This window comes from Pristis pectinata, chromosome 30 (assembly GCF_009764475.1).
Source record: "Pristis pectinata isolate sPriPec2 chromosome 30, sPriPec2.1.pri, whole genome shotgun sequence".
Taxonomy (NCBI): domain Eukaryota; kingdom Metazoa; phylum Chordata; class Chondrichthyes; order Rhinopristiformes; family Pristidae; genus Pristis; species Pristis pectinata.
The window spans coordinates 17,338,683-17,358,874 of record NC_067434.1 but is presented as its reverse complement, the minus strand read 5'-3'; the positions used below and the strand labels follow the sequence as shown (position 1 = coordinate 17,358,874).

At 42.8% G+C, this 20,192-nt stretch overlaps 1 protein-coding gene across 1 annotated transcript in view; it reads right to left on the bottom strand.

Moving 5' to 3' along the window:
• Window positions 1-20,192, bottom strand: part of mcu (mitochondrial calcium uniporter) — a 135,277-nt gene that overhangs the window by 27,196 nt on the left and 87,889 nt on the right. Inside the window, exon 2 of the mRNA XM_052041313.1 lies at window positions 1,236-1,308. Within this exon, the coding sequence (XP_051897273.1) occupies window positions 1,236-1,308 (73 nt within the window). The remainder of the gene's footprint in view (window positions 1-1,235; window positions 1,309-20,192) is intronic.

The window sequence follows — 20,192 nt, the reverse complement described above, 5'->3', positions numbered from 1 at the left end:
TGTTAAATTGATCCTTCAGTGTTGATGCAAGAGGGAAATTTCTGATTGGCTGCTGAGTGTACATAATTAGATGGCTAATCTGGTATCACCCACTTTATAGGAGTGAAATGTAAACGGCACTAGTCTACCTGCTGAGGTGGTTGACAGTATATGCAAATCAAATCATGCTCAGAGTCAAAGTGCAATCACTGCTGTAATGCAGGAGGGTAGCGTAATGCTTTACAGTGCCAGTGACCCGGGTTCAATTCCGGCCACTGTCTGTAAGGAGTTTGTACGTTCTCCCTGTGTCTGCGTGGGTTTCCTCCGGGTGCTCTGGTTTCCTCCCACGTTCCAAAGACGTATGGGTTAGGAAGTTGTGGGCATGCTATGTTGGCACCGGAAGCATGGTGACACTTGTGGGCTGGCCTCAGAACACTACACAAAAGATGCATTTCACTGTGTGTTTCGATGTACATGTGACGAATAGAGATCTTATAAATATCCATTTTTGAACAGCAAGCTCCACAAACAACAATGTAGTGACCAGATAATCTTTGGTAATGTTGTCTGAGGGATAACTATTGGCCAGTGCAACAAGGATAACACTCCTGCCCTTCTTCAAAATAGTGCCATAGGATCTTTTACACCCACCAGAGAGAGCAAGCCTCACTCTAATGAACCACCTAAAAAGAGGCACCTCCAACAGTGCAGCACTGAAATCTCTCCCTAGATAATGTGATTAAACTTCCCAATTGAAGAGACGAAACACACCGAGCCCAAGGTTAAATAATGGGGAGTGACAGTCTGCGTATCAAGCCAACAAAGATAGCGAGAGCTGCAAAGTGAGGGTCATTGATCAAATCCTCCAGTCTTGTCCCTTCCCATTTCTGTGACTTTCTGCATGCCTACTACTCCGAGACAGCTGATCCTTAACTTCAGCCTCTTGTGCATCCCACACTTTCCTTGACCCAGGATTGAGAACAATGCTTCATGCTCCAGGGTTCACTATTTCTAACAACTCTACATTGACTGTGGCACCATTACTTGCCCTGCTCTTGTCACGCTCCTTGGGATGTCTTCCTGCATGAAAGGTGCTGTGTAATTGTGTTTTGTTGATCTGTCTGTGCAGGTTCCTGCACAAGCATTTGGCAGTGTGGCTCTATTCTGTATTTGCTCAAGTCACATGAACAATCTCATGGGACCTTTCAAGAATGAAGCTCTTGGCCCAGCTGTACCAGGGAACTGGTGCTACTCACCATTAGAGGGCACAGAGGTACCCGAGCAGTACAACACCCGCTGACTGTTCCACACTGGAAACCTCTGGCATACCTGCAAAGCAAGGAAAGAGGTTTTAGTGTGATAGGAATTATATGCATTGAACACACTATAACCCCTCACACTCCCCTATAGAAAAGGAACAAACACTAACTGCAACAACATTGGACCCATAATGCAGACCTCCCAACTGTATGGGTCAAGTACTTGGTCAAACAAAAATTATAGCCATCATATACAGCGAGTGCTGTAACTTGTGATCCAGGGTAGGGCTGCCAAATATCCAATTCTCGACTCAGCAGACCAGGAGAGTTAATTTAAAACCCTTAAAAATATAACCCACAATTTATAGTAAATAACCCCAGTCCCATTGCAAGGGGGTCTTGAGGACAAACCAAGTTTTGTTTGGAAAGGTTTGTGCTGCAGCCAGTTATGGATTCATTTAACCTTTTCTGCTTTCCACTACTTTATACACCTTCCCTTTTATTCCCCCCCCCCCCCCTCACTCTCCATTTTTATCTTTTTTTAAAGCTTCAATTTTATTCCAATTCTCATTAAAGATTATCAACCTGAAAAGTTAATGGTTTCTTTATTTTTAAACACAGCACTCTTTGAGTGCAGCATATCGAGAATGTAGACTCCAGTGATTGAGGTATTTGAGTGAGGTTAGGGATATGGTGATGGAATTAAAATAAATTGATTAAATTGAATAAATATTCAGAGACAGGCAAGGCAGGTGACATGTCACTGGAGTAGGTGGGAGCTGATGGGAACCATGGCAACCACAGCTGCAGATTGTCTGCAGCTGGAGGAAACTTGGCTCAAGAATTGATGAGGTGGAGTTTGGGATTCCAAAACTGCAATGCACTGGGGAGAGGGAGCATTATCTCTTCACTTTGGTCCATGAGATGATCACATATCTGGATGAAGTACTGCTGAACTGGTCAATGAAGGAAGACAGGGAGACATGAATAAGAGTGAGGCAGGCATGGTGATGGTGGCAGAGCTTTGGGCCTTACTTGTTCACCAGGTATTAGATTCTTGCAACGTGCATGGTTAAAAGCAGAGACTGCAGGGAAGATGAGTAAATAGACCACTGCACTACAGAAGTTAGGACAAATTGGGGGAGTGGAAAGGAACAAATTGGTAACCATAAGACATAGGAGTAGATTTAGGCCATTTGGCCCATTGAGTCTGCTCTTCACAAGGGGCAGTACAACGAAGGGGTAGGCACTATTCTCTGCAACGTTGAACACGAATCCTGAAGGCCATCTTGTCTGCCCACAGACAAGATTAAGGACATCTCCTTGGGGGCTGGAGGAAAGATCTAGTTGTTACTGTCCAGATGGGAACAAATGGCATAAGTAGAACAAAGGAGGTCATGCTGACGAAATCAACAAAGAGGGAACAAGGAAATTTTAAGGAAAAACAATGTGAGAATGGTTAGCAAGAAACAAAAACTGATTTTAAGAGTTTCTACAAACATGAAAACAGGAAAGATTACTTAAAATTAATATGGATCCCTTACATAGAATGTCTGGAGAAATTGTACTGGGGTACAAAAACTATAGAGAAATTAAATTTTTAGTATCTGACTTCATGGAAGACACAAAATCTCCTGAAAAATGAGTGAGAACAAAAATTCTAGACTAAATGAGAAGCTCAAAGAAATTAGCGTTCATACAAAAAAAACTAGCGCTGGAGAAATTAACTGGATGGGAAGCAGATAAATCCCCAGGATCTGGTGACCTGCATCCCAGGGCTTTGTAAGAGGTGACTCTGAAGATAGTGGATGCACTGGTTGCCATCTTGCAAAACTGCACAGGTTCTAGAACAGTTACCACAGATGGAAGGTAATACATGTAACCACACTATTTAATAAAAGAGGGAATGAGAAAACAAAATGATCAACTTGTTAAACTGATATCAGTGCTAGGGAAAACACTGGAATCTATTATAAAGGAAGTGGTCATTGGGCACATGGGAAGTAATAAAATGATTGGGTTGAGTAAGGAAAAGGGAAATTACGTTTGATAAAACTATTGGAATGTTTTTGAGTTTCTAACTAGCCAAATAGATGTGGGGAAACCAGTGAATTTGAACTTCTAAAAGGTCTTCAATAAAATGCCATGCAATAACTGATTAAATAAAATTAGAGCACACTAATTGGAGTAATATCATGGTGGGGATTGACGATTGTTGACTGGACAGAAAACATTAGGAAATAAAAAAATCATTTCTGGGTTGGGGGGGTGGGGGGCATGACCAGTGAGGTGTTGCAGGAATCAGTGTAGGGGCCTCAGCTGTTCCTAACTAGATGAAGGGAACAAGTGTACTATATCCAAGTTTACTGTTGATACAAAGTTAGGAGTTGAGTCTCTGAGGAGGAAACAGAGATTTCAAGGAGATGCACAACAACATTAACAAGGACACAACAGATGGAATATTGCGGTTGGTAGAAGAAAGAATAGAAAGGAATTAAACGGAGAGAGATTAAACAGTGTTAGTGTTCAGAGGCAGCTGGGTCTTCTTGTGCACAAATCACTGAAAATTAACATACAATATGGCAAACAATTTATTGGCCTTAATTGCAAGAGATTTTGAGTACCAGAACACATCTTCCAATTATGTACAGCCCTCTAGAAGCAAAGGTCGCCACCTCAAATAGAAGAGGGTCAGCTATTGACAGAAGATATTTCTTCACATAGAGGTGAATTAATCTTTGAAATCCACCACCTAAGAGGGGTGTGGAGACTTAGTCATTCAATACATCAAGACAGAGATTGAAACCCTTTCAATATTAAAGGGAATCAAAGGAAATGGGGTTAATTCAGGAAAGTGGCACTAAAGTGAAAAATCAACCATAATCTTGGAGAAGGTACGAGGGCTATTTGGCTACTTCTGTTTATATTTCTCATCTTTTTTTCCCCACAGATGCTGCCTGGCCTATTGAGTATTTCCAGCACATTTTGGTTTTAATCCAGCAAAGAAATCCGTAAGATTAAAACATTCCCAGCTATGGAAAAACATTAAAGAACAACTTTAGGTGAGCAGCTAAAGAGCTCGGCCAGTATTCCTTCGAGCATCATCAACCTGCTCTGGATATTGCTGATTACGCATCATTTACTAATGTGTTGTCAGAAGTGAGAAGTTGAGCGAGTCTGGGGTTAATGAGCCCAGTTTAAAGTGTGCATCAAAAATGTTTCACATTCAACTTTGAAGCAAAGAAGTCACCAGAAACTTGAGTCATCAATAGTAGCAAGAGTCTTTGATTATAACTCAAAGGAATTTCAGAACTGCACCACTCTTTATATCATCACAATATCCACTCAGGCCACAACATTACTTAAGGAGTAATTCACAAATCAGTTTGGCTCATCAGTTGCATTCCCTGAGCCAGAAGGTTGTGGGTCCAAATCTTCCTCCAAAGACTCGAGCATTTAATCTACCTTGCTATCCCAATGCAAATGCTTTCAGATTAATCATTAATCAATAACCATTAAACAAAAAGATCTATGTGCCTGCTGAGACCACTAGAGAAAGATGCACTAGAGAACAGCCTTTCAACAAGATAAAACAGCTGGTGGGACCCTTGTTTCAGAGTTCAGCGATTACAGGGTGAAGACCCATTCCAGACTAGAGATCAAAAAAATTCAAGGTCGATACAATGGAGCAGCCATGGTGTGCTGCATTTTAAGAGATGGCAACCTTTGTACAGAAATGTGTATGTCCTTAAATGACATTTGCAGACCTGGTACAATATCTTTTAACCACAGCGAAGTTTGTGTTTCCCTCTCAGGTGGGTATAAAAGATCAGGTCATTCTTCCCCCCATCCCCCTCCCCCCAAGAGAAGCCAGGGAGCAATCCTTCAATTCCTGTCAATATTTATCAACATTACTTTTGGTCATTATTTCTTAGCTGTTTGTGAAATCTAGCCGTGCATGAATTGGTTGCCCAATTCTCCACAATATAACAGCCACTGCACTTTGAAAGTACTTCACTGGCTGCAAAGCACTTTGGAAAAAGCATGAAAAAGATGCAAAAGACCAACTTTTCCCGTCAGCAAAGGCAAATGTCATTTCAGCATCAACCATGACTGTTAAACAAGGGGTCACAAAGACCCACTGAGGAAACAACAGGCAGAATGACTAACCCCAGAGAGACGGCATTGGAAGTCTACATTGAACCCAGGTCACTGGAGTGGTGAGGCAGCTTCCAGCTGTGTCACCGTGCTGCCCCTCATTGGTTAACTTAGTTATGTGTATTCACCAAATGATTTAGGTCTTTGTTATCAAGCACATTAGAGGTAAATGCGTATCTTTAATAAATCAAACACATCAGAGCAGAAACCTCAAGTTTAAAGCACAGCTACATTTAGAACGTCAATCAAGGAGGCATCGGAATGATCACCTCCCACAAACTCTGTGCCATGATACATCCAATGCTTAATGGCATTACAGAAAGATTTGGAAAAGAGTATCGGAGATGGTGATAGAGATGGTAAGAAGCAGAGTCAAATAAAATGCAGTTTATCCCTTAGGGATGATTCAACAAACCCATACCCCGGCACTGATTTCAATTATCTCAGGTGCAAGTGTGTGTCTGACAGCAGTGGCACAATGAGTTACCACCAAACAGTCCCACATATTACAGGCTCTCAATACTCAGTTTTTCAAACACCCACTACAAAAATGACAAGCTTCCAACCTTGTCACCACCTGGCAATGGTGCAGTTATTGACAGATTGCAGCTGGAAACATTTTTGTCCTGAATGAATATTAACCTGAACTAAAAGGATAAGAACTTGTCGTTCTCCCTACCACAGAATGATTGGAATCTATTAAATAATCATGACAGGCAATATCCCAGCAAGAGCATTTGGCTTGAAGGTGACTTAAGATGTAAGATTGTCATCTCAGACACAGACTTCAAGAAAAAATATCTGAAGAGTCAATCCTTTAAAAGAAGCTGTCCAGAAGACATTCAATGGCATTACCATGAGTCTCCACCATTTAGCAACTAGAAACTCAACTGGAGCAACAACTTGCATACTACAGCCACAAGAGCATGTCAGAAGCTGGGTACTATGCAGCAAATGACTCACCTCCTGACACCCTAAAGCCCAAACAATATCTACAAGGCAGCATGATGGAATACTCTCTACTTGCCCAAATGAAAAACAGCTCCAACTCTTGAGATACTCACCAAAGCAGCCTGCTTGAACAGCATCTCAGCCATTCGAAATATTCATTCCCTTCACCACCAGTGGTTCCAGCTTGTCACATCTACAAAATGCACTGCAGTTGTTCAGCTGTGCTACTCCTAAGCTCTCAATGTCTACCAGAGAGAGGCAAGGGAAGTGGGGGCATGGGAACACCACCTCCTGTTAAGTTCCAAGTCCACATCTTCCTGACTTGGGAAAACATTGCTGGTTCTCTGTCATCACTGGGTCCAAATGCTGGAACTCCCCCATAGTCCCACCTATCACAACGATTGTAACAGTTCAAGATGGTGGCTAAACACCACCTTCTCAGGGTAATTACAGATGGGAAATAAACACTGGCCTAGCGAACAACGAGAACCCAAAAATGAACAAACAAGGTGCCAGAGACAAGAGTTCAAAGAGAGTGAAAGAAAGAAAATAGAATAGTACACAAATTCTGAAAACAAACATGAAAACTAGAGGCTGTAATTTATTAGGTAATTTTATTGCTCTAAAATGCATGTTGAAATTTTAACTAACCTCAATACCAACTTAGTGTGAAATTTAACTAATATTCAGTCCTCTGGTGCTGTGAATTTGATCCCAGAACATTACTATTGAATACTGATCACACCACACCCAAGAATCTTAGCAGTTACCAAGAGAGAAATTGTTCAATACCAGTATACAAGTTGGAAGTAAACATCTGTTCCAAGGACAATGGTGATCTTTATAATCTAAAGATTAGAGGGCAGTTGAATAAGTACAAGAGAAATAGAAGAAAATGTTATTAAAATGCATTGAACAAATGTGGAAGAAGAGTTGTGTATGAGCTGTGACAGTTCTGTTGGGCCAAGTTGCCTGGTTCTGAGCTATTTATGTTATTTAAAAAGAGAACAAAGCCCGATATTTCCAGCTAATCATTCCAGCTACTTCCCCATTAGACTCGAATGATGTGAACTCCCACCATCTTTTGTTGTCGGAAATATCCCTCTTAGTTCCGAGACTGCAATCCATTACACCCCTCCATTAGGATGCAAGTCCTCAATCTCTGAATGAGTTGCTTATGAGCCATGGTGCAATAAATAGGTCCTCCCTTCAACCTCTTCTGGTGGGAGAGGGCTGCGACCATAAATCCTTGTGGCCTTGCACGGCTTTGACACAGCTCAGGACTTGTTCTCTCCCCCTATCTGTGCTGACCTGGGATGAACATGGGTAATGTGACAGGTATGTACTAAGTCACCATGGGTCTGAAACTTGTGTGAATGTCATTTGGTACCAATGAAAAATAATACATTGTCAAAGAAGCATCAATGCTATTTCACACCACCACCAAGGGTCAAAGAACAGAAAACAAGCACATTGAGTAAAGTTTTCATCCCTTTCAGAAAATTGGGCACATCAGTGGTTGGCCAGGGGGCAAGGTTCACTACCCCAGAGTGTAATGCAGGTTCGGTATAATCAAGACTGAGATCAATAGACTTAGATATTAAAGGAATGAAGGGATATGCTGCTAATATAAATGATTAGAAGATCAACCATGATCTTACTGAAGTTCAGAGCAGGCACGAGGGACTGAACAGCCTGCTCCTATTTCTTGCTTTCTAATGCAGGAAACAGGCAGCCAATTAGTGCACAGCAAGCTCCATAAACCAAGAAAATTACTGGGTATAAAATCTGTTAGAGCTGTTTGAGGAGTAATTGCTGAGATCATTTAATAAAGATGAGAAGCAAAAATGCAAATCAAGGCAATTTTTTTGACACTTACACAAGGTTAATTTTGCCAGTCTAAATCTTAATCCTGAAGGGCAGGACTCCACACCATAATACTGCAAATTAAAGACTATTAACTGGAATAAGATTCAGAAAATGCTTTGGCATTGCAATATGCATCAAAGTGATAAAACTTTACCCTGGTAATAAACTCCAACATGCTGGGAGACTACTTGCTATTGGCTTATCTCTATTTTTTTAAAATATATAAATGAAGCTATTAGGTTATAGCTATTATAAATGAAGGTATTCATTATTTAACATTTCAGGAGACCCTGTTAAACTGACCGACATTTTATTAAAATCATGTGAAGGTAGATACATGATCACATGGCATTCCAAAACACCTCTCAGTCAACGTAACACTGCAAAATTATAGTTAAGAACATCATAAGATGTATACCCCAGCTGGCAAACAGCTGCTCATTTTTTTTTAAATCATGAGGTCAAATCCAAATTTAAAAAAATCAAGTTATAAAACGTGGACACTATAGATGTAAGGTTGTGTTCCCTACCAATGGGAATCACGCAAGGACCCCATCCAAACTGTAACCAAGAGGGACAGAGGCTTGGTAGAATCCATAAAAAAAAATTAAACAAGAGGCTGGCTTTCATCTGTTTACAAGCAGCAACTGAATCATCTTTTAAAATCTGTGAGCTGTTCTCAATTACTTCTATAAATACGTCACCGTAGGAGTCCATCATCATTAAGCAATGCCACAAGAAATGTGGTTGAGGAGGAGGAAGGTCAGTTGGTTAATCATTCTGCACATATAAATATACTTTGCAATATTAGTCCCAATATTGTCCTCTTAATTACTTTCTACACTTAATATGCACTTCTAGTTGCCTCCTAAAAGGTCTAAATATTCAAATACTGTCAGTTTTTCCTGAAATCTAAAGCCATGGAGTCCAGGGACAAGCCCAGTGCCCAGTCTCTCCATGATCACCAGGGGTTGAAAGACATTTTGGGTATGGTGCAGCACACAAAGCGCTGGAGTAACTCAGCAGGTCAGGCAGCATCTATGGAGGGAAATGGACAGTCAATGCTTTGGGTCAAGACCCTTCACCTGGACTTCATCTAGAGGGGAGATGGGCAGTATAACAAATTCTTTGGCAACAACTCTCAAAACTGCAACTATGTCACCTAGCTGGGCAAGGACTGCAGATGAATCAGGACACTCCCGCCACCAAGTCTCACCCCACTTGGATTTGAAAATAAGTCGCCCTTCCTTCATCAGCACTGGCTCAAAATCCTGGAACTCCCTCCCTAACAGCGCCATGGCAATAATTTCAGCACACAAACAGCAGCAGATTACTAAGATAGATCAAGTCCAAAAGGGCATCCAGAGAGTTGAAATCAATTACTGGCTCAGCCAACAACACCCACATCACAACAATGAATCTTAAAACAATATAGAAAGGATCTGTGGATAGCTCATTAAAAATAAAATCACAGCACCAGGACAAAAGTAATGGAAATTCTGCAGACTGCTTTCACCATCTTCCCCAGGGCTTCACGATTAATAAAGGAAATGGAACTTCAACAATGACACAAGAGATTCTGCAGATGCTGGAATCTGGAGTAACACACAAAACACTGGAGGAATTCAGCAGGTCGGGCAGCATCGATGGAGGGAAATAAACAGTCGGCATTTCGGGTCGAGACCCTTCAACAGGACTGGAAAAGAAGTGGGCAGAAACCAGAATAAGGAGGTCAGGGGAGGAGCACAAGTTGGCAGGCGATAGGTGACTCCAGGTGAGGGGTAAAGGTAGGTGGGTGGGGGAGGGGGGGATGAAAGGGAGAGATGCAAGAAGCTAGGAGGTGATAGGTGGAAGAGGCAAAGGGCTGAAGGAGGAGGAATCCGATAGGAGAGGATAGTAGATCATGGAATAAAGGGAAGGAGGTGGGGAATAGATGGACACATCATGAGGGTAGGGGAGTGGAAAGAAAAGGGGTAAGGGGGCCAAAGAAGTGAGGGAAAACAAAAGGGGGGGGGGGGGGAAAGAGGGGAGGGATTACTGGAAGTTAGAGAGATCGATGTTGATGCCGTCAGGTTGGAGACTCCCAAGACAGAATATGAGGTGTTGTTTCTCCAACCTGTGTCCGGCCACAAAGTGGCAGTAGAGGAGGCCGTGGATAGACATGTCAGTGTGGGGGTGGGATGCGGAATTGAAGTGGGTGGCCACCGGGAGATCCTTGCTTTTGTGGTGGATGGAGCAAAGGTGCTCAATGAAGCGGTCACCCAATCAGCGTCGGGTCTCACCGATGTAGAGGAGGTCACACCGGATGCAATAAATGACACCTTTGGATTCACAGGTGAAGCGTGCCTCACCTGGACGGACTGTCTGGGACCCCAAATGGTGGTGAGGGAGGGTTGCACGGACTCTCCTTGTATGATTGCAGGGATAAGTGCTGGGAGGGTCATCAGTGGGGAAGGACAAGTGGACAAGGGAGTTGCGGAGAGAGTAATCCCTGCGGAAAGCGGGGTGGGGGGGGGGGAAGGGGAAGATGTGACTGGTGGTGTGATCCCGTTGGAGGTGGCGGAAGCTGCGGAGAATGATATGTTGGACCTGTTGTGTCACATATCCCTGCAACCATAAGTAGTACTACACCTGTCCCTACACCTCCTCTCTCACTATCATTCAAGGCCACAGACAGTCCTTGCAGGTGAGGCAGCGCACCATCTGTGAATCCAAGGGTAGCATTTATTGCATCTGGTGCGGCCTCCTCTACAATCGGTGAGGCCTGACGAGATTGGGTGACCGCTTCATCGAGCACCTTCACTCCGTCCACCGCCAAAGCCAGGATCTCCCGGTGACCAGCCACTTCAATTCCACATCCCACTCCCATACTGACATGTCTATCCACGGCCTCATCTACTGCCATGTTGTGGCCGGACACAGGTTGGAGAAACAACACCTCATATTCCGCCTTGGTAGTCTCTAACCTGACGGCCTCAACATCGATTTCTCTAACTTTCAGTAACCCGTCCTCTTCCCCCCCCCCCCCCACTTTGTTTTCCCTCATTCCTGTGGCACCCTCACCCCTTCTTTCCCCTCCCCGCCCTCATGACACGTCCATCTATTCCCCACCTCCTTCCCTTTATTCCATGGTCTACTGTCGTCTCCCACCGGATTCCTCCTCCTTCAGCCCTTTGCCTCTTCTACCGATCACCTCTCAGCTTCTTACATCACTCCCTTTCATCCCCCCTCCCCCACCCACCTACCTACCTGCCCCCTCTCACCTGGCAGCCTGTGCTCCTCCCCTTCCCGACCTCCTTATTCTGGCTTCCGCACTCTTCTTTTCCAGTCCTGATGAAGGGTCTCGACCCGAAACATCGACTGTTTATTTCCCTCCATAGACGCTACCTGACCTGATGAGCTCCTTCACCATTGTGTGTGGAGTGTCAACAATTATGCTTACAACCTCCATATTGTCATGGCTTTTTCTTTTAAATGGCAGAGCCAACTCCTTCATGGAACAACCACATCTCCTTGTAGGATGGCCTCCCAGAGTAGAGTGCATTGCTGCTCATACTTGAATGTTCCCTCCCTCCCTACCACCTCCAAGAGAAGCAAACATACTGCTGAACTCTTTAATTTCACTCCTTCAATTGGGATTTGAGAATGGGACGAGTGAGGAAATCATAGCCCCAGAGAGAATAACTAGAGCAGGATAAGAATAACAAAGATCATTTGATTCACAATATAACCGTGCTCACATATTCCCCCTATAATTTACATTACCATAGCAATACCTGTGAAAGGTATTTAACCGTTAACAGTTTCTAAGATATTGCCCAGCCTGCTGAGTTTTTCCAGAATTTTCTGTTTTATTTCAGATTTCCAGTATCTGCAATTTTTTGGGGGGTGGGGGGGATGGTTTCACTGTACTGGCTCTCAATCACATTGAGATGTTCTGAAAGGGACATAAAAGGTGCAATAGTACAGGAAATCTCTTTCTCATCTGTCTCATGTCTCAAAGGAAAGCAAGGACATGAATCTTTAAAAATCAAAGTGCTGTAGGATTGGAATCTCATGTAGATCAGTTTGACGTGACACATTGTCAATACAGCTGACTGTATTTTAGGAAAACTCAGACAATATAATAGCCAGTCAGATTTTGGATCCTAGTCCTTCAGAAACCCAACCAATTGGTAGAACACCCTTGTTATTTGGTAACAAGTTCCAAATTGCTCCCCATTTGTGACTATCACCCCCAAAACAGCCAAAAAATGCATCTTGATCACTTCTCAATAGCTAGTTGATTAACCCAGCACAAAATCTTTGGCCAAATTTAGAGCCAATCACAACCCTATCACCAATATACATCAGTGGGCTGTCACATCACTCACTGATTGGTAGAATGCTTACAACAAGTGCACTCATCTCAGCCAGCTCAGTTTAAGGAATTGTTTGTGAATTACATTGTGTTAAAAATAAGAAAGAGAAGCAGTCATCCCCTCAAGCAGCTCTGCCAACCAATAAGAACATAAGATATAGGAGCAGAATTGGGCCATTTGGCCCATCGAGTCTGCTCCACCATTCAGTTATGGCTGATTTTTTTTTCAACTCCATTCTCCCGCCCTCTCCCTGTAACCCTTAACCCCTTTACCATTCAAGAACCCATCAACCTCTGCCTTAAATACATTCAATGACTTGGCCTCCATAGCCCCCTGTGGCAATGAATTCCACAGATTCACACCCCCCCACCCCCGGTTGAAGAAATTCCTCCTCATTTCAGTTTTAAAGGGATGTCTCTTTATTCTGAGGCTGTGCCCCTGGAACCTAGACTCTCCTACTAATGGAGATGTCCTCTCCACATCCACTCTATCCAGGCCTCTCAATATTCATGCAAGTTTGAGGTTAATCTTTGAGCTCAACTCCACTTCCCTGTCAGATGCCCCCTACCCAATTCCATTACTTTCCAAAAATCTCTCAGTCACCTTCTTGACTTTTCTCAAAGATTGAGCATCCAGAGCCTTCTGGGACAGAGAATTTCAAAAATTCACCATCCTCAGAGCCAAGAAATTTGTCACAGCAGTTGTAAATTTTCAGTCTTTTATCATAACACTTTTCAGTCCTGACCCACTCCCTTCAAGGCAGGCCATATAATAACTTGGTGCTTGTGCAGAAACACAATTACTATATACAAAATCAAACTTAAATATCCAAAGCAAGCAATGTTGTAACTGGGGTTTAGAAATGTTTTGTCTGATGGTCTTCAGTTCATACTGATTGTACAATGGCCCGCTGATCAATACAATCCAGCCCCACTCCCTCTTACTCATTTTACAAAAGATGCTGAGGAATTGTCATGAACCCCTCATTGACTGTGCCAATCTTCTTGTGCTGATCTATTAACAAACAGGACAAGAGATGGCTGTTTCACAACAAGGGAGCTCAAGAACCTACAGTGGCATTTCCTTTAGCAAATCACACCAATCTGAAACTTCTACAGAGTCCTAAAAAGACATTTCTAAAACGGGTTAAAAGCCTCTCTTCATAAAGATGAAGAAAATTACTTCTCAAATGGAATCTTGGAGACATTAGAAAGAGTCAGAGCATATCCAGCCTTAAGATTTTTCTTCTCCATTCAATACAATTGAGGTTGGACTTCTACATAACTCACTTTCCTGCCTATTCCCTGCGCATATGGTGTCCAATATCATTAATTGTATGACATCATGAATCTGTTTAGTATTTTTTACCCTGCCATTCAGAAGTTAACAAACATTCAGTAGTAGCAGTTTGTTCAGTCATAAAGAAAACTCAAGCATGTGTCATTCTATCGGAATTAATCAAATAGTTTTATAATAAACATTTTGCAAATGGCAGCGTCTCTGCACCAGTCCTGTAAACACAACCACTTCCTTCATATCATTAACGAAACAGACTTACTTAGCATTTGAGAAAGCCTTCATATTTATCAGCCTCAACCTGTGCGGATTAAGGTCACGATAAGCAGTGTGTGCACAGCAAGCAATCCTGTTAAACTGCACTAAGAGGTAACTTAAAGGAAATCTTGAGCTCAAACCTGATGAGATTGTCACAATTTTATACAGAACTGATTACAGAGTTAAGTGAAACAAAATGAAGACTTTCTGAAGCTCTCAGGGATTGTAGCAGATGCTTTGAAAGACAAAGAGACAACATCACTGTGTGTGGTCCCTTTGAATTAACATTTAGTACCAAATCTGATCTAGCAAGGCAAAACACCACCACTGGAATCTTCATGGAACAAAGCTCCACTTCTATCCCGGTAATCCAAAGTTTATGCAGAAAGGACCTTGGGAAATAAAATTCAGTTTAAAGGCCACTGGACAACCAGGTAAATTCGCCTGCTGTCCTGATGCAGACCTGAAACCTAGATTCTCTCTCCACAGATACCACCTAACCCGTTGAGTATTTACAGCATTTTATTTTCCATTTCAGATATCCAGTTCCTGTAGCAATTTGCCTTTGATTCCACTGCAGTTTGTGGGAGCTTCTGCTACACAAACTGGCTCCCATGTGTCCTGCAAAATTATCCATCCTCCTGAGAGGATGCAGTCCAAGCAAATGTGCAGAAATACACTGGAATAGCTCCAGGAAAGAACAAAGAGAGGTTTGTTCTCCTCAGAGAAGACATTTAACAGAGTGGTACACGATCATGATTGGTTTAGATGGGATACAGATACTGTTTGCATCAGCTGGTAGTTCGTGGGGTAGGGACCACTTTCAAAAGTGAACTCTAAAAATAAGACAGATGTGAGGAAGGACCAAGTTCAGCACAGTTATTATCTGGAACTAGGCTGATCAGTCTTTCAAAAAGGGGAATTGGATGAGTATTTATAGGAAAGTAATTTTCAGCAGCTAAAAGGAGGAATGGAACGGAGTAAATTCCTCCAAGGGATCACCGTGATTCCTTCTGTGCTTTTATGATTTTAAGACTAGCTGCCAATTGCTTCGAGACATCCTGAAGCCCGACAAGCACTACAGATAGCTGCGTCTCTCTCCTCATTTTTCTGCTGTCATAATTTAGATTGAGGACACTGTTCAAGATTCACTGCATACATGTCCAAGGTCTCCTCATTTGTTTTGAAATTAGCTTATTTCATTTTTCCCCTAGTCTGCCTTTATGCTCGGGACCGGCTCATACTTGCCACTAGACTGACTCCAAGGCTTCAGTGATGCTGCTATCAAGGACAATGCACTGATCTTTTTTTTTAAGTACAGTACCCAAGGATCAGACTTCTGTCCTAATCACATTACATACATAGAACATAACAGCACAGTACAGGCCCTTCAGCCCACAATGTTGTGCCGACATTTTATCCTGCTCTAAGATCTATCTAACCCTTCCCTCCCACATAGCCCCCTATTTTTCTATCATTCATGTATCTAAGAGTTTCTTACATGTCCCTAATGTATCTGCCCTCACAACCTCTGCTAGCAGTGCATTCCACACACCCACCACTCTCCGTGTAAAAAAAAACTTACCCCTGACATCCCCCTTATATCTTCCTCCAATCACCTTAAAGTTATGCCCCCTTGTGTTAGCCATTGTCACCCTGGGAAAAAGTCTCTGACTGTCCACTCGATCTATGCCTCTTATCATCTTGTACACCTCTAACAAGTCACCTCTCATTCTCCTTCTCTCCAAGGAGAAAAGCCCTAGCTCACTCAACCTATTCAGTATTGCACTAATGAATTTCATGGTGATCGGGGAAGGATAAATGAAACACATGTAATCCTGTAACAGGCATAACACATACTCTGTGGGTCATTCACCAGGGCCATAGCATAGGCAACAGAAGGTCCTTTGTTCTAACTTCAAACCTGCAACAAATTTCTGAAAGGACCTCTAAGGGGTAGGACCAACACGAGTGCAGAATTCACTGACACTTCAGCAGATGACTGAGAGGGTATGGTAAACGTCAGAGGGGGTATCTTTCAGAAGAGTTGTTAAAACAAGATCATTTCTCAGGTAGATGTTAAAAAGGCTCAAGGGAACCTTCTGATTGGGAGAACCCCACAACACAGTAATTCCAGGTCTGCACTCATCCCTCAATCCACACATTAACCAATGTTTTCCTCTGGTGGGGTCTTACTGTATACAATATGACCATTTTGTTGACGTGAACAAAACAACACTTCCAAAGTTATTAATTAGCTGTTTAAACGCTTTGAGACATTCGAAGGCCATGAAAGTACTGACTGCTTCTTCCTGCTATCCTGCAAATTAAACAATTTATCATCTCTGCTCAGCCTTTATCCTTTCCACAACAAAAGCCGTCCTACTTGAGTTGCTTCAATAATTCCTCCCAGCTAGCAAGGTAAATTAATCAAGAGCTGAGAGTAAATGCAAGTGGAAGTACTCTCCCTGCCATCAGTCATAAGAATAGAGCATAAGAACTGAAAGAGACAAGGCCATACAGCCCAGCAAACATAGCCCAATATGGATCACGTCTCTTATCTGCCAAACACCATCCCCTATAATGACAGTGTGCTCATGCATTCCTTAAACAGATCTACAGAGCAGCCAACTAACTTAAATATGATGAGAAATGAAAATAAAGACGTAGTCCTATGTTGTGCCTTCATTTCATATTTCAGATATACCTGGTGCAGCTCTTGGCACCCCCTCATTGAACCTGTGTTAATACCCTAGCTTGACAGCAGTGGATGAGTGAGGGATGTGGTGGGCCACTATATCACCGATTGTGGTGGTGCACACTCACTGCTGCTGAAGATCCATGGGTCTTGTAGATGTCCAATTTTGAGTTAGCAGTCAGTTTACGATTTTAGGGTCACGCTGCACAATTGACAGTGACCTCAGTGTGAAGAGCCATAGAGTTCTACAGCACAGAAATGTGCCCTTCAGCCCAATTCAATACCTTCGCTCCACAAGGCCTGCGCAATGGTCACTTCTGCCAAAGCAGTTATGGAGAGATGCATAGGTAATGTTATAAGAACAAGGTCCATGGGTTTAACCCTTGTGCTGGTTTGCTCACTACTTATGCTAAACCTAGCCTCGCAGCTAGTTATTAGGAATCAGGTAGCTTAGTCAGTGGTGGTACCATAAAGCTACTTTTTGTGTGATGGACATCGAAGTCCCTCCCCCAGTGCATTTTCTATACCCTTGCTACTTTCAATGTTTCATCCAAATTATGTTCAATGAGGAGAAGCACTGATTCATCACTTGAGAGGAGGGTAGAAGGTAATAATCAGAGACGCTTTCTTGCTCACGATTTACCTGATGCCATGAACTATCAGCGAGTTGGAGTCTAAAAAGTTGAGGGCTCCCAAGGCTACTCACTCCCATCTGTACAACGTCGTGCATCTGTTCTGCTGATGGGACAGGAGAGACCCAGGAATTGTGATAAAAGAGTCTGCCACATTGTCTGCAGATATGTTTCTATGAGGACAACTGTGCCAGGTCATTGCTTGACCAGTCTGTGGGACATCTAGATTCCAGCGTCTGCAGTCCTGTGTTTCTCTGTGGGACATCTTGCCCGGTTTCAACACCAGACCCTAGATATTTGCAAGGAGGACTTTACAAATTTAACTGCGCTAAGAAGGACTTTGCCTTGTCTGAATTCAGTGCCTCCTAGGTCGATACCAAGTAGATGCTCTGGTCTTATTCCCTCTTCTTTCATGTGATGGTTTGCCACAACTGAATAGCTTCCTAGACCTATTAAGAGGGCATTTAAAGAGTTAATCATTTTGCTTCCTTTAACTCTCAATTCTGTATCTAGATCAGAGAAGAGTTTTGTAATTTTATTTTACCCAAAATGTTTTTTTTTGCCTGTCTCAATTTGTGGGTGGGATGAAGGATGTGCAGTGATTTAAGCAGGGTACCTTTATCATCCAGAGACCAGGGAGTCTTTAGCTGGCTATCATTGCTCATTTGTTTGCATCATAGGATCAATGACCCCTTTTCTTATTTTAAAAGAAAAGCTTGTATGTTTGCTGGGAAAACAGACCCAATGGCTGTGTACAACCTTCATCTTTATAAAAATAGCATTCTCTACATGCAATGAGAATCACAAATATCATAAAACAAATGATTTAAATTACAGCTCTCATTTAAAACACATGGGGGAGATAGAAAATTGGGCACAACAACAAAGTAAACAGTTTAGAACTAGCTCCAACCACACAAACAAACCACAACGCAAAACTTCAGAATGTTGCTAGGATACCCCAGTCAAATACAGGCACTGTTGCTAGTACAAAGATTAGTTATCACTAGGGAACCCCTGTGACTCATTATGGAAAAATGACCTGATTGACAAGTAACCAGAATTTGAACCGCTCCCAGCAGAGCTCAGTGGAAAATTCTTGCCATTAGGAAACCCTCTACAAACCAAACCACGAAGGAATCCTACCAGAAATTGGTTCCACCCCCTCCCCCACCTCCAACCCCACCCCCCTCTTCATTTGCTGTGAATAGTTCTATTTAAAGAATGAAAGCTGATGGTGTAGCTGTGGTTTCCATGTCAGATGCCCGAAATACCTCAGCGTACATTCAGTCAGACACCACTCTCCTCCTGCACACAGTGTGCATTTCTATAGAGCTTTTGGTCTAGGAAAACACCCTACAAAGTCGTATATCATGTCTTCGAAATATATTGCCAGTCTTTCAGTACTGCTGGGTCAAAATCATGAAACTTCCCATCCAACTGTTCTTCACCAAAAGAACTGGAGTGACTTGAGAGGAGAATTCAGCAGCACCTTCTCAAGGGCAGACAGGGATTGGACAATAAGTGATGGCCTTGTCAGCGATGACCAGATCCCAAAAGCGAATACACAAGAAATTCAAAAGAACATAAATCAGACTAAAATGGCGTTCATACCATACAAGTAGCTATTGGGTAGGAGTGAATACAACCTCAGACAAAGATTTAGATTGTAAGGAGATCAAGAGAACGAGAGCATGAGGAGAATTCCAGTAAAACATCGATGGAAACGAGCAACAGGTCATGTGGAGTATTTGGATAGAGCAAAACAGGCTTACTGTTCTCAAGAGGATGTGGTGAGTCTTGTTCCCTTCACCTCCCTCAAACACTGCAAGCAAGTCTGACAGGAAGTATGCTTCCGTTAGGTAGATATTGACCAGAAATGTTGGCCCTACTAGCCTCAATGTAAACTTCATATAACTCTCCCTCCCCAGGGTAGCTTGATCACACTCTACAAGGTCATTGTTATGGAGTGATGTAGCACGGAAACAAGCCCTTTGGTCCACCGAGTCTACTTTGACTATTAACCACCATTTTTACAACAATCTGACCCTACCTTGTTTTATTCTACCCACTCCCATTAACCACTCCCCCCCAAGCCACCAATCCTTTCAGGAATCTACTGCTCATCTACATACACTGGGGGGGGGGGGGAATTTACTGTTGCCAATTAACCTATCAATCTGCACAATTTTGGCACTGTGGGAGGAAACCAGACATCTGCAGGAAACTTTCAGCCCCATTGCTAGCAACCCCCATCTTTCAGATTAAGAGCTTCCTCTTGATAACCCATAACATCCCTGCTCTTGCTGAATGATTTAACAAGGGCTAATGCTGTAGAGCATAAAGTTGGTCTCTGTGCGCGCCACCTTACTGATGGGACCAGTTAGCTGTGGCAGCACCATTCTTGTTCCCATGTTACAATTATAATCAATTTTGGCCATCATCACCTTTCAGGTTGTCACCAACAGATGGGCACAATGGCACAACTAGTACAGTTGCTGTCTCATAGCTCCAGCAACACAGGTTCAGTCCTGATATCCGGTGCTGTGTGGAGTTTACACATCCTCCCTGTGGCCACATGAGTTTCCTCCAGGTGCTCAGTTTCCTCTCACATCCCAATTTTATTGGAAACTACATGCCTGAAAGAAAGACACAAGAGACTGCAGATGCTGGAATCTGGAGCAACAAACAATCTGCTGGAAGAACTCAGTGGGTCAAGCAGCATCTGTGG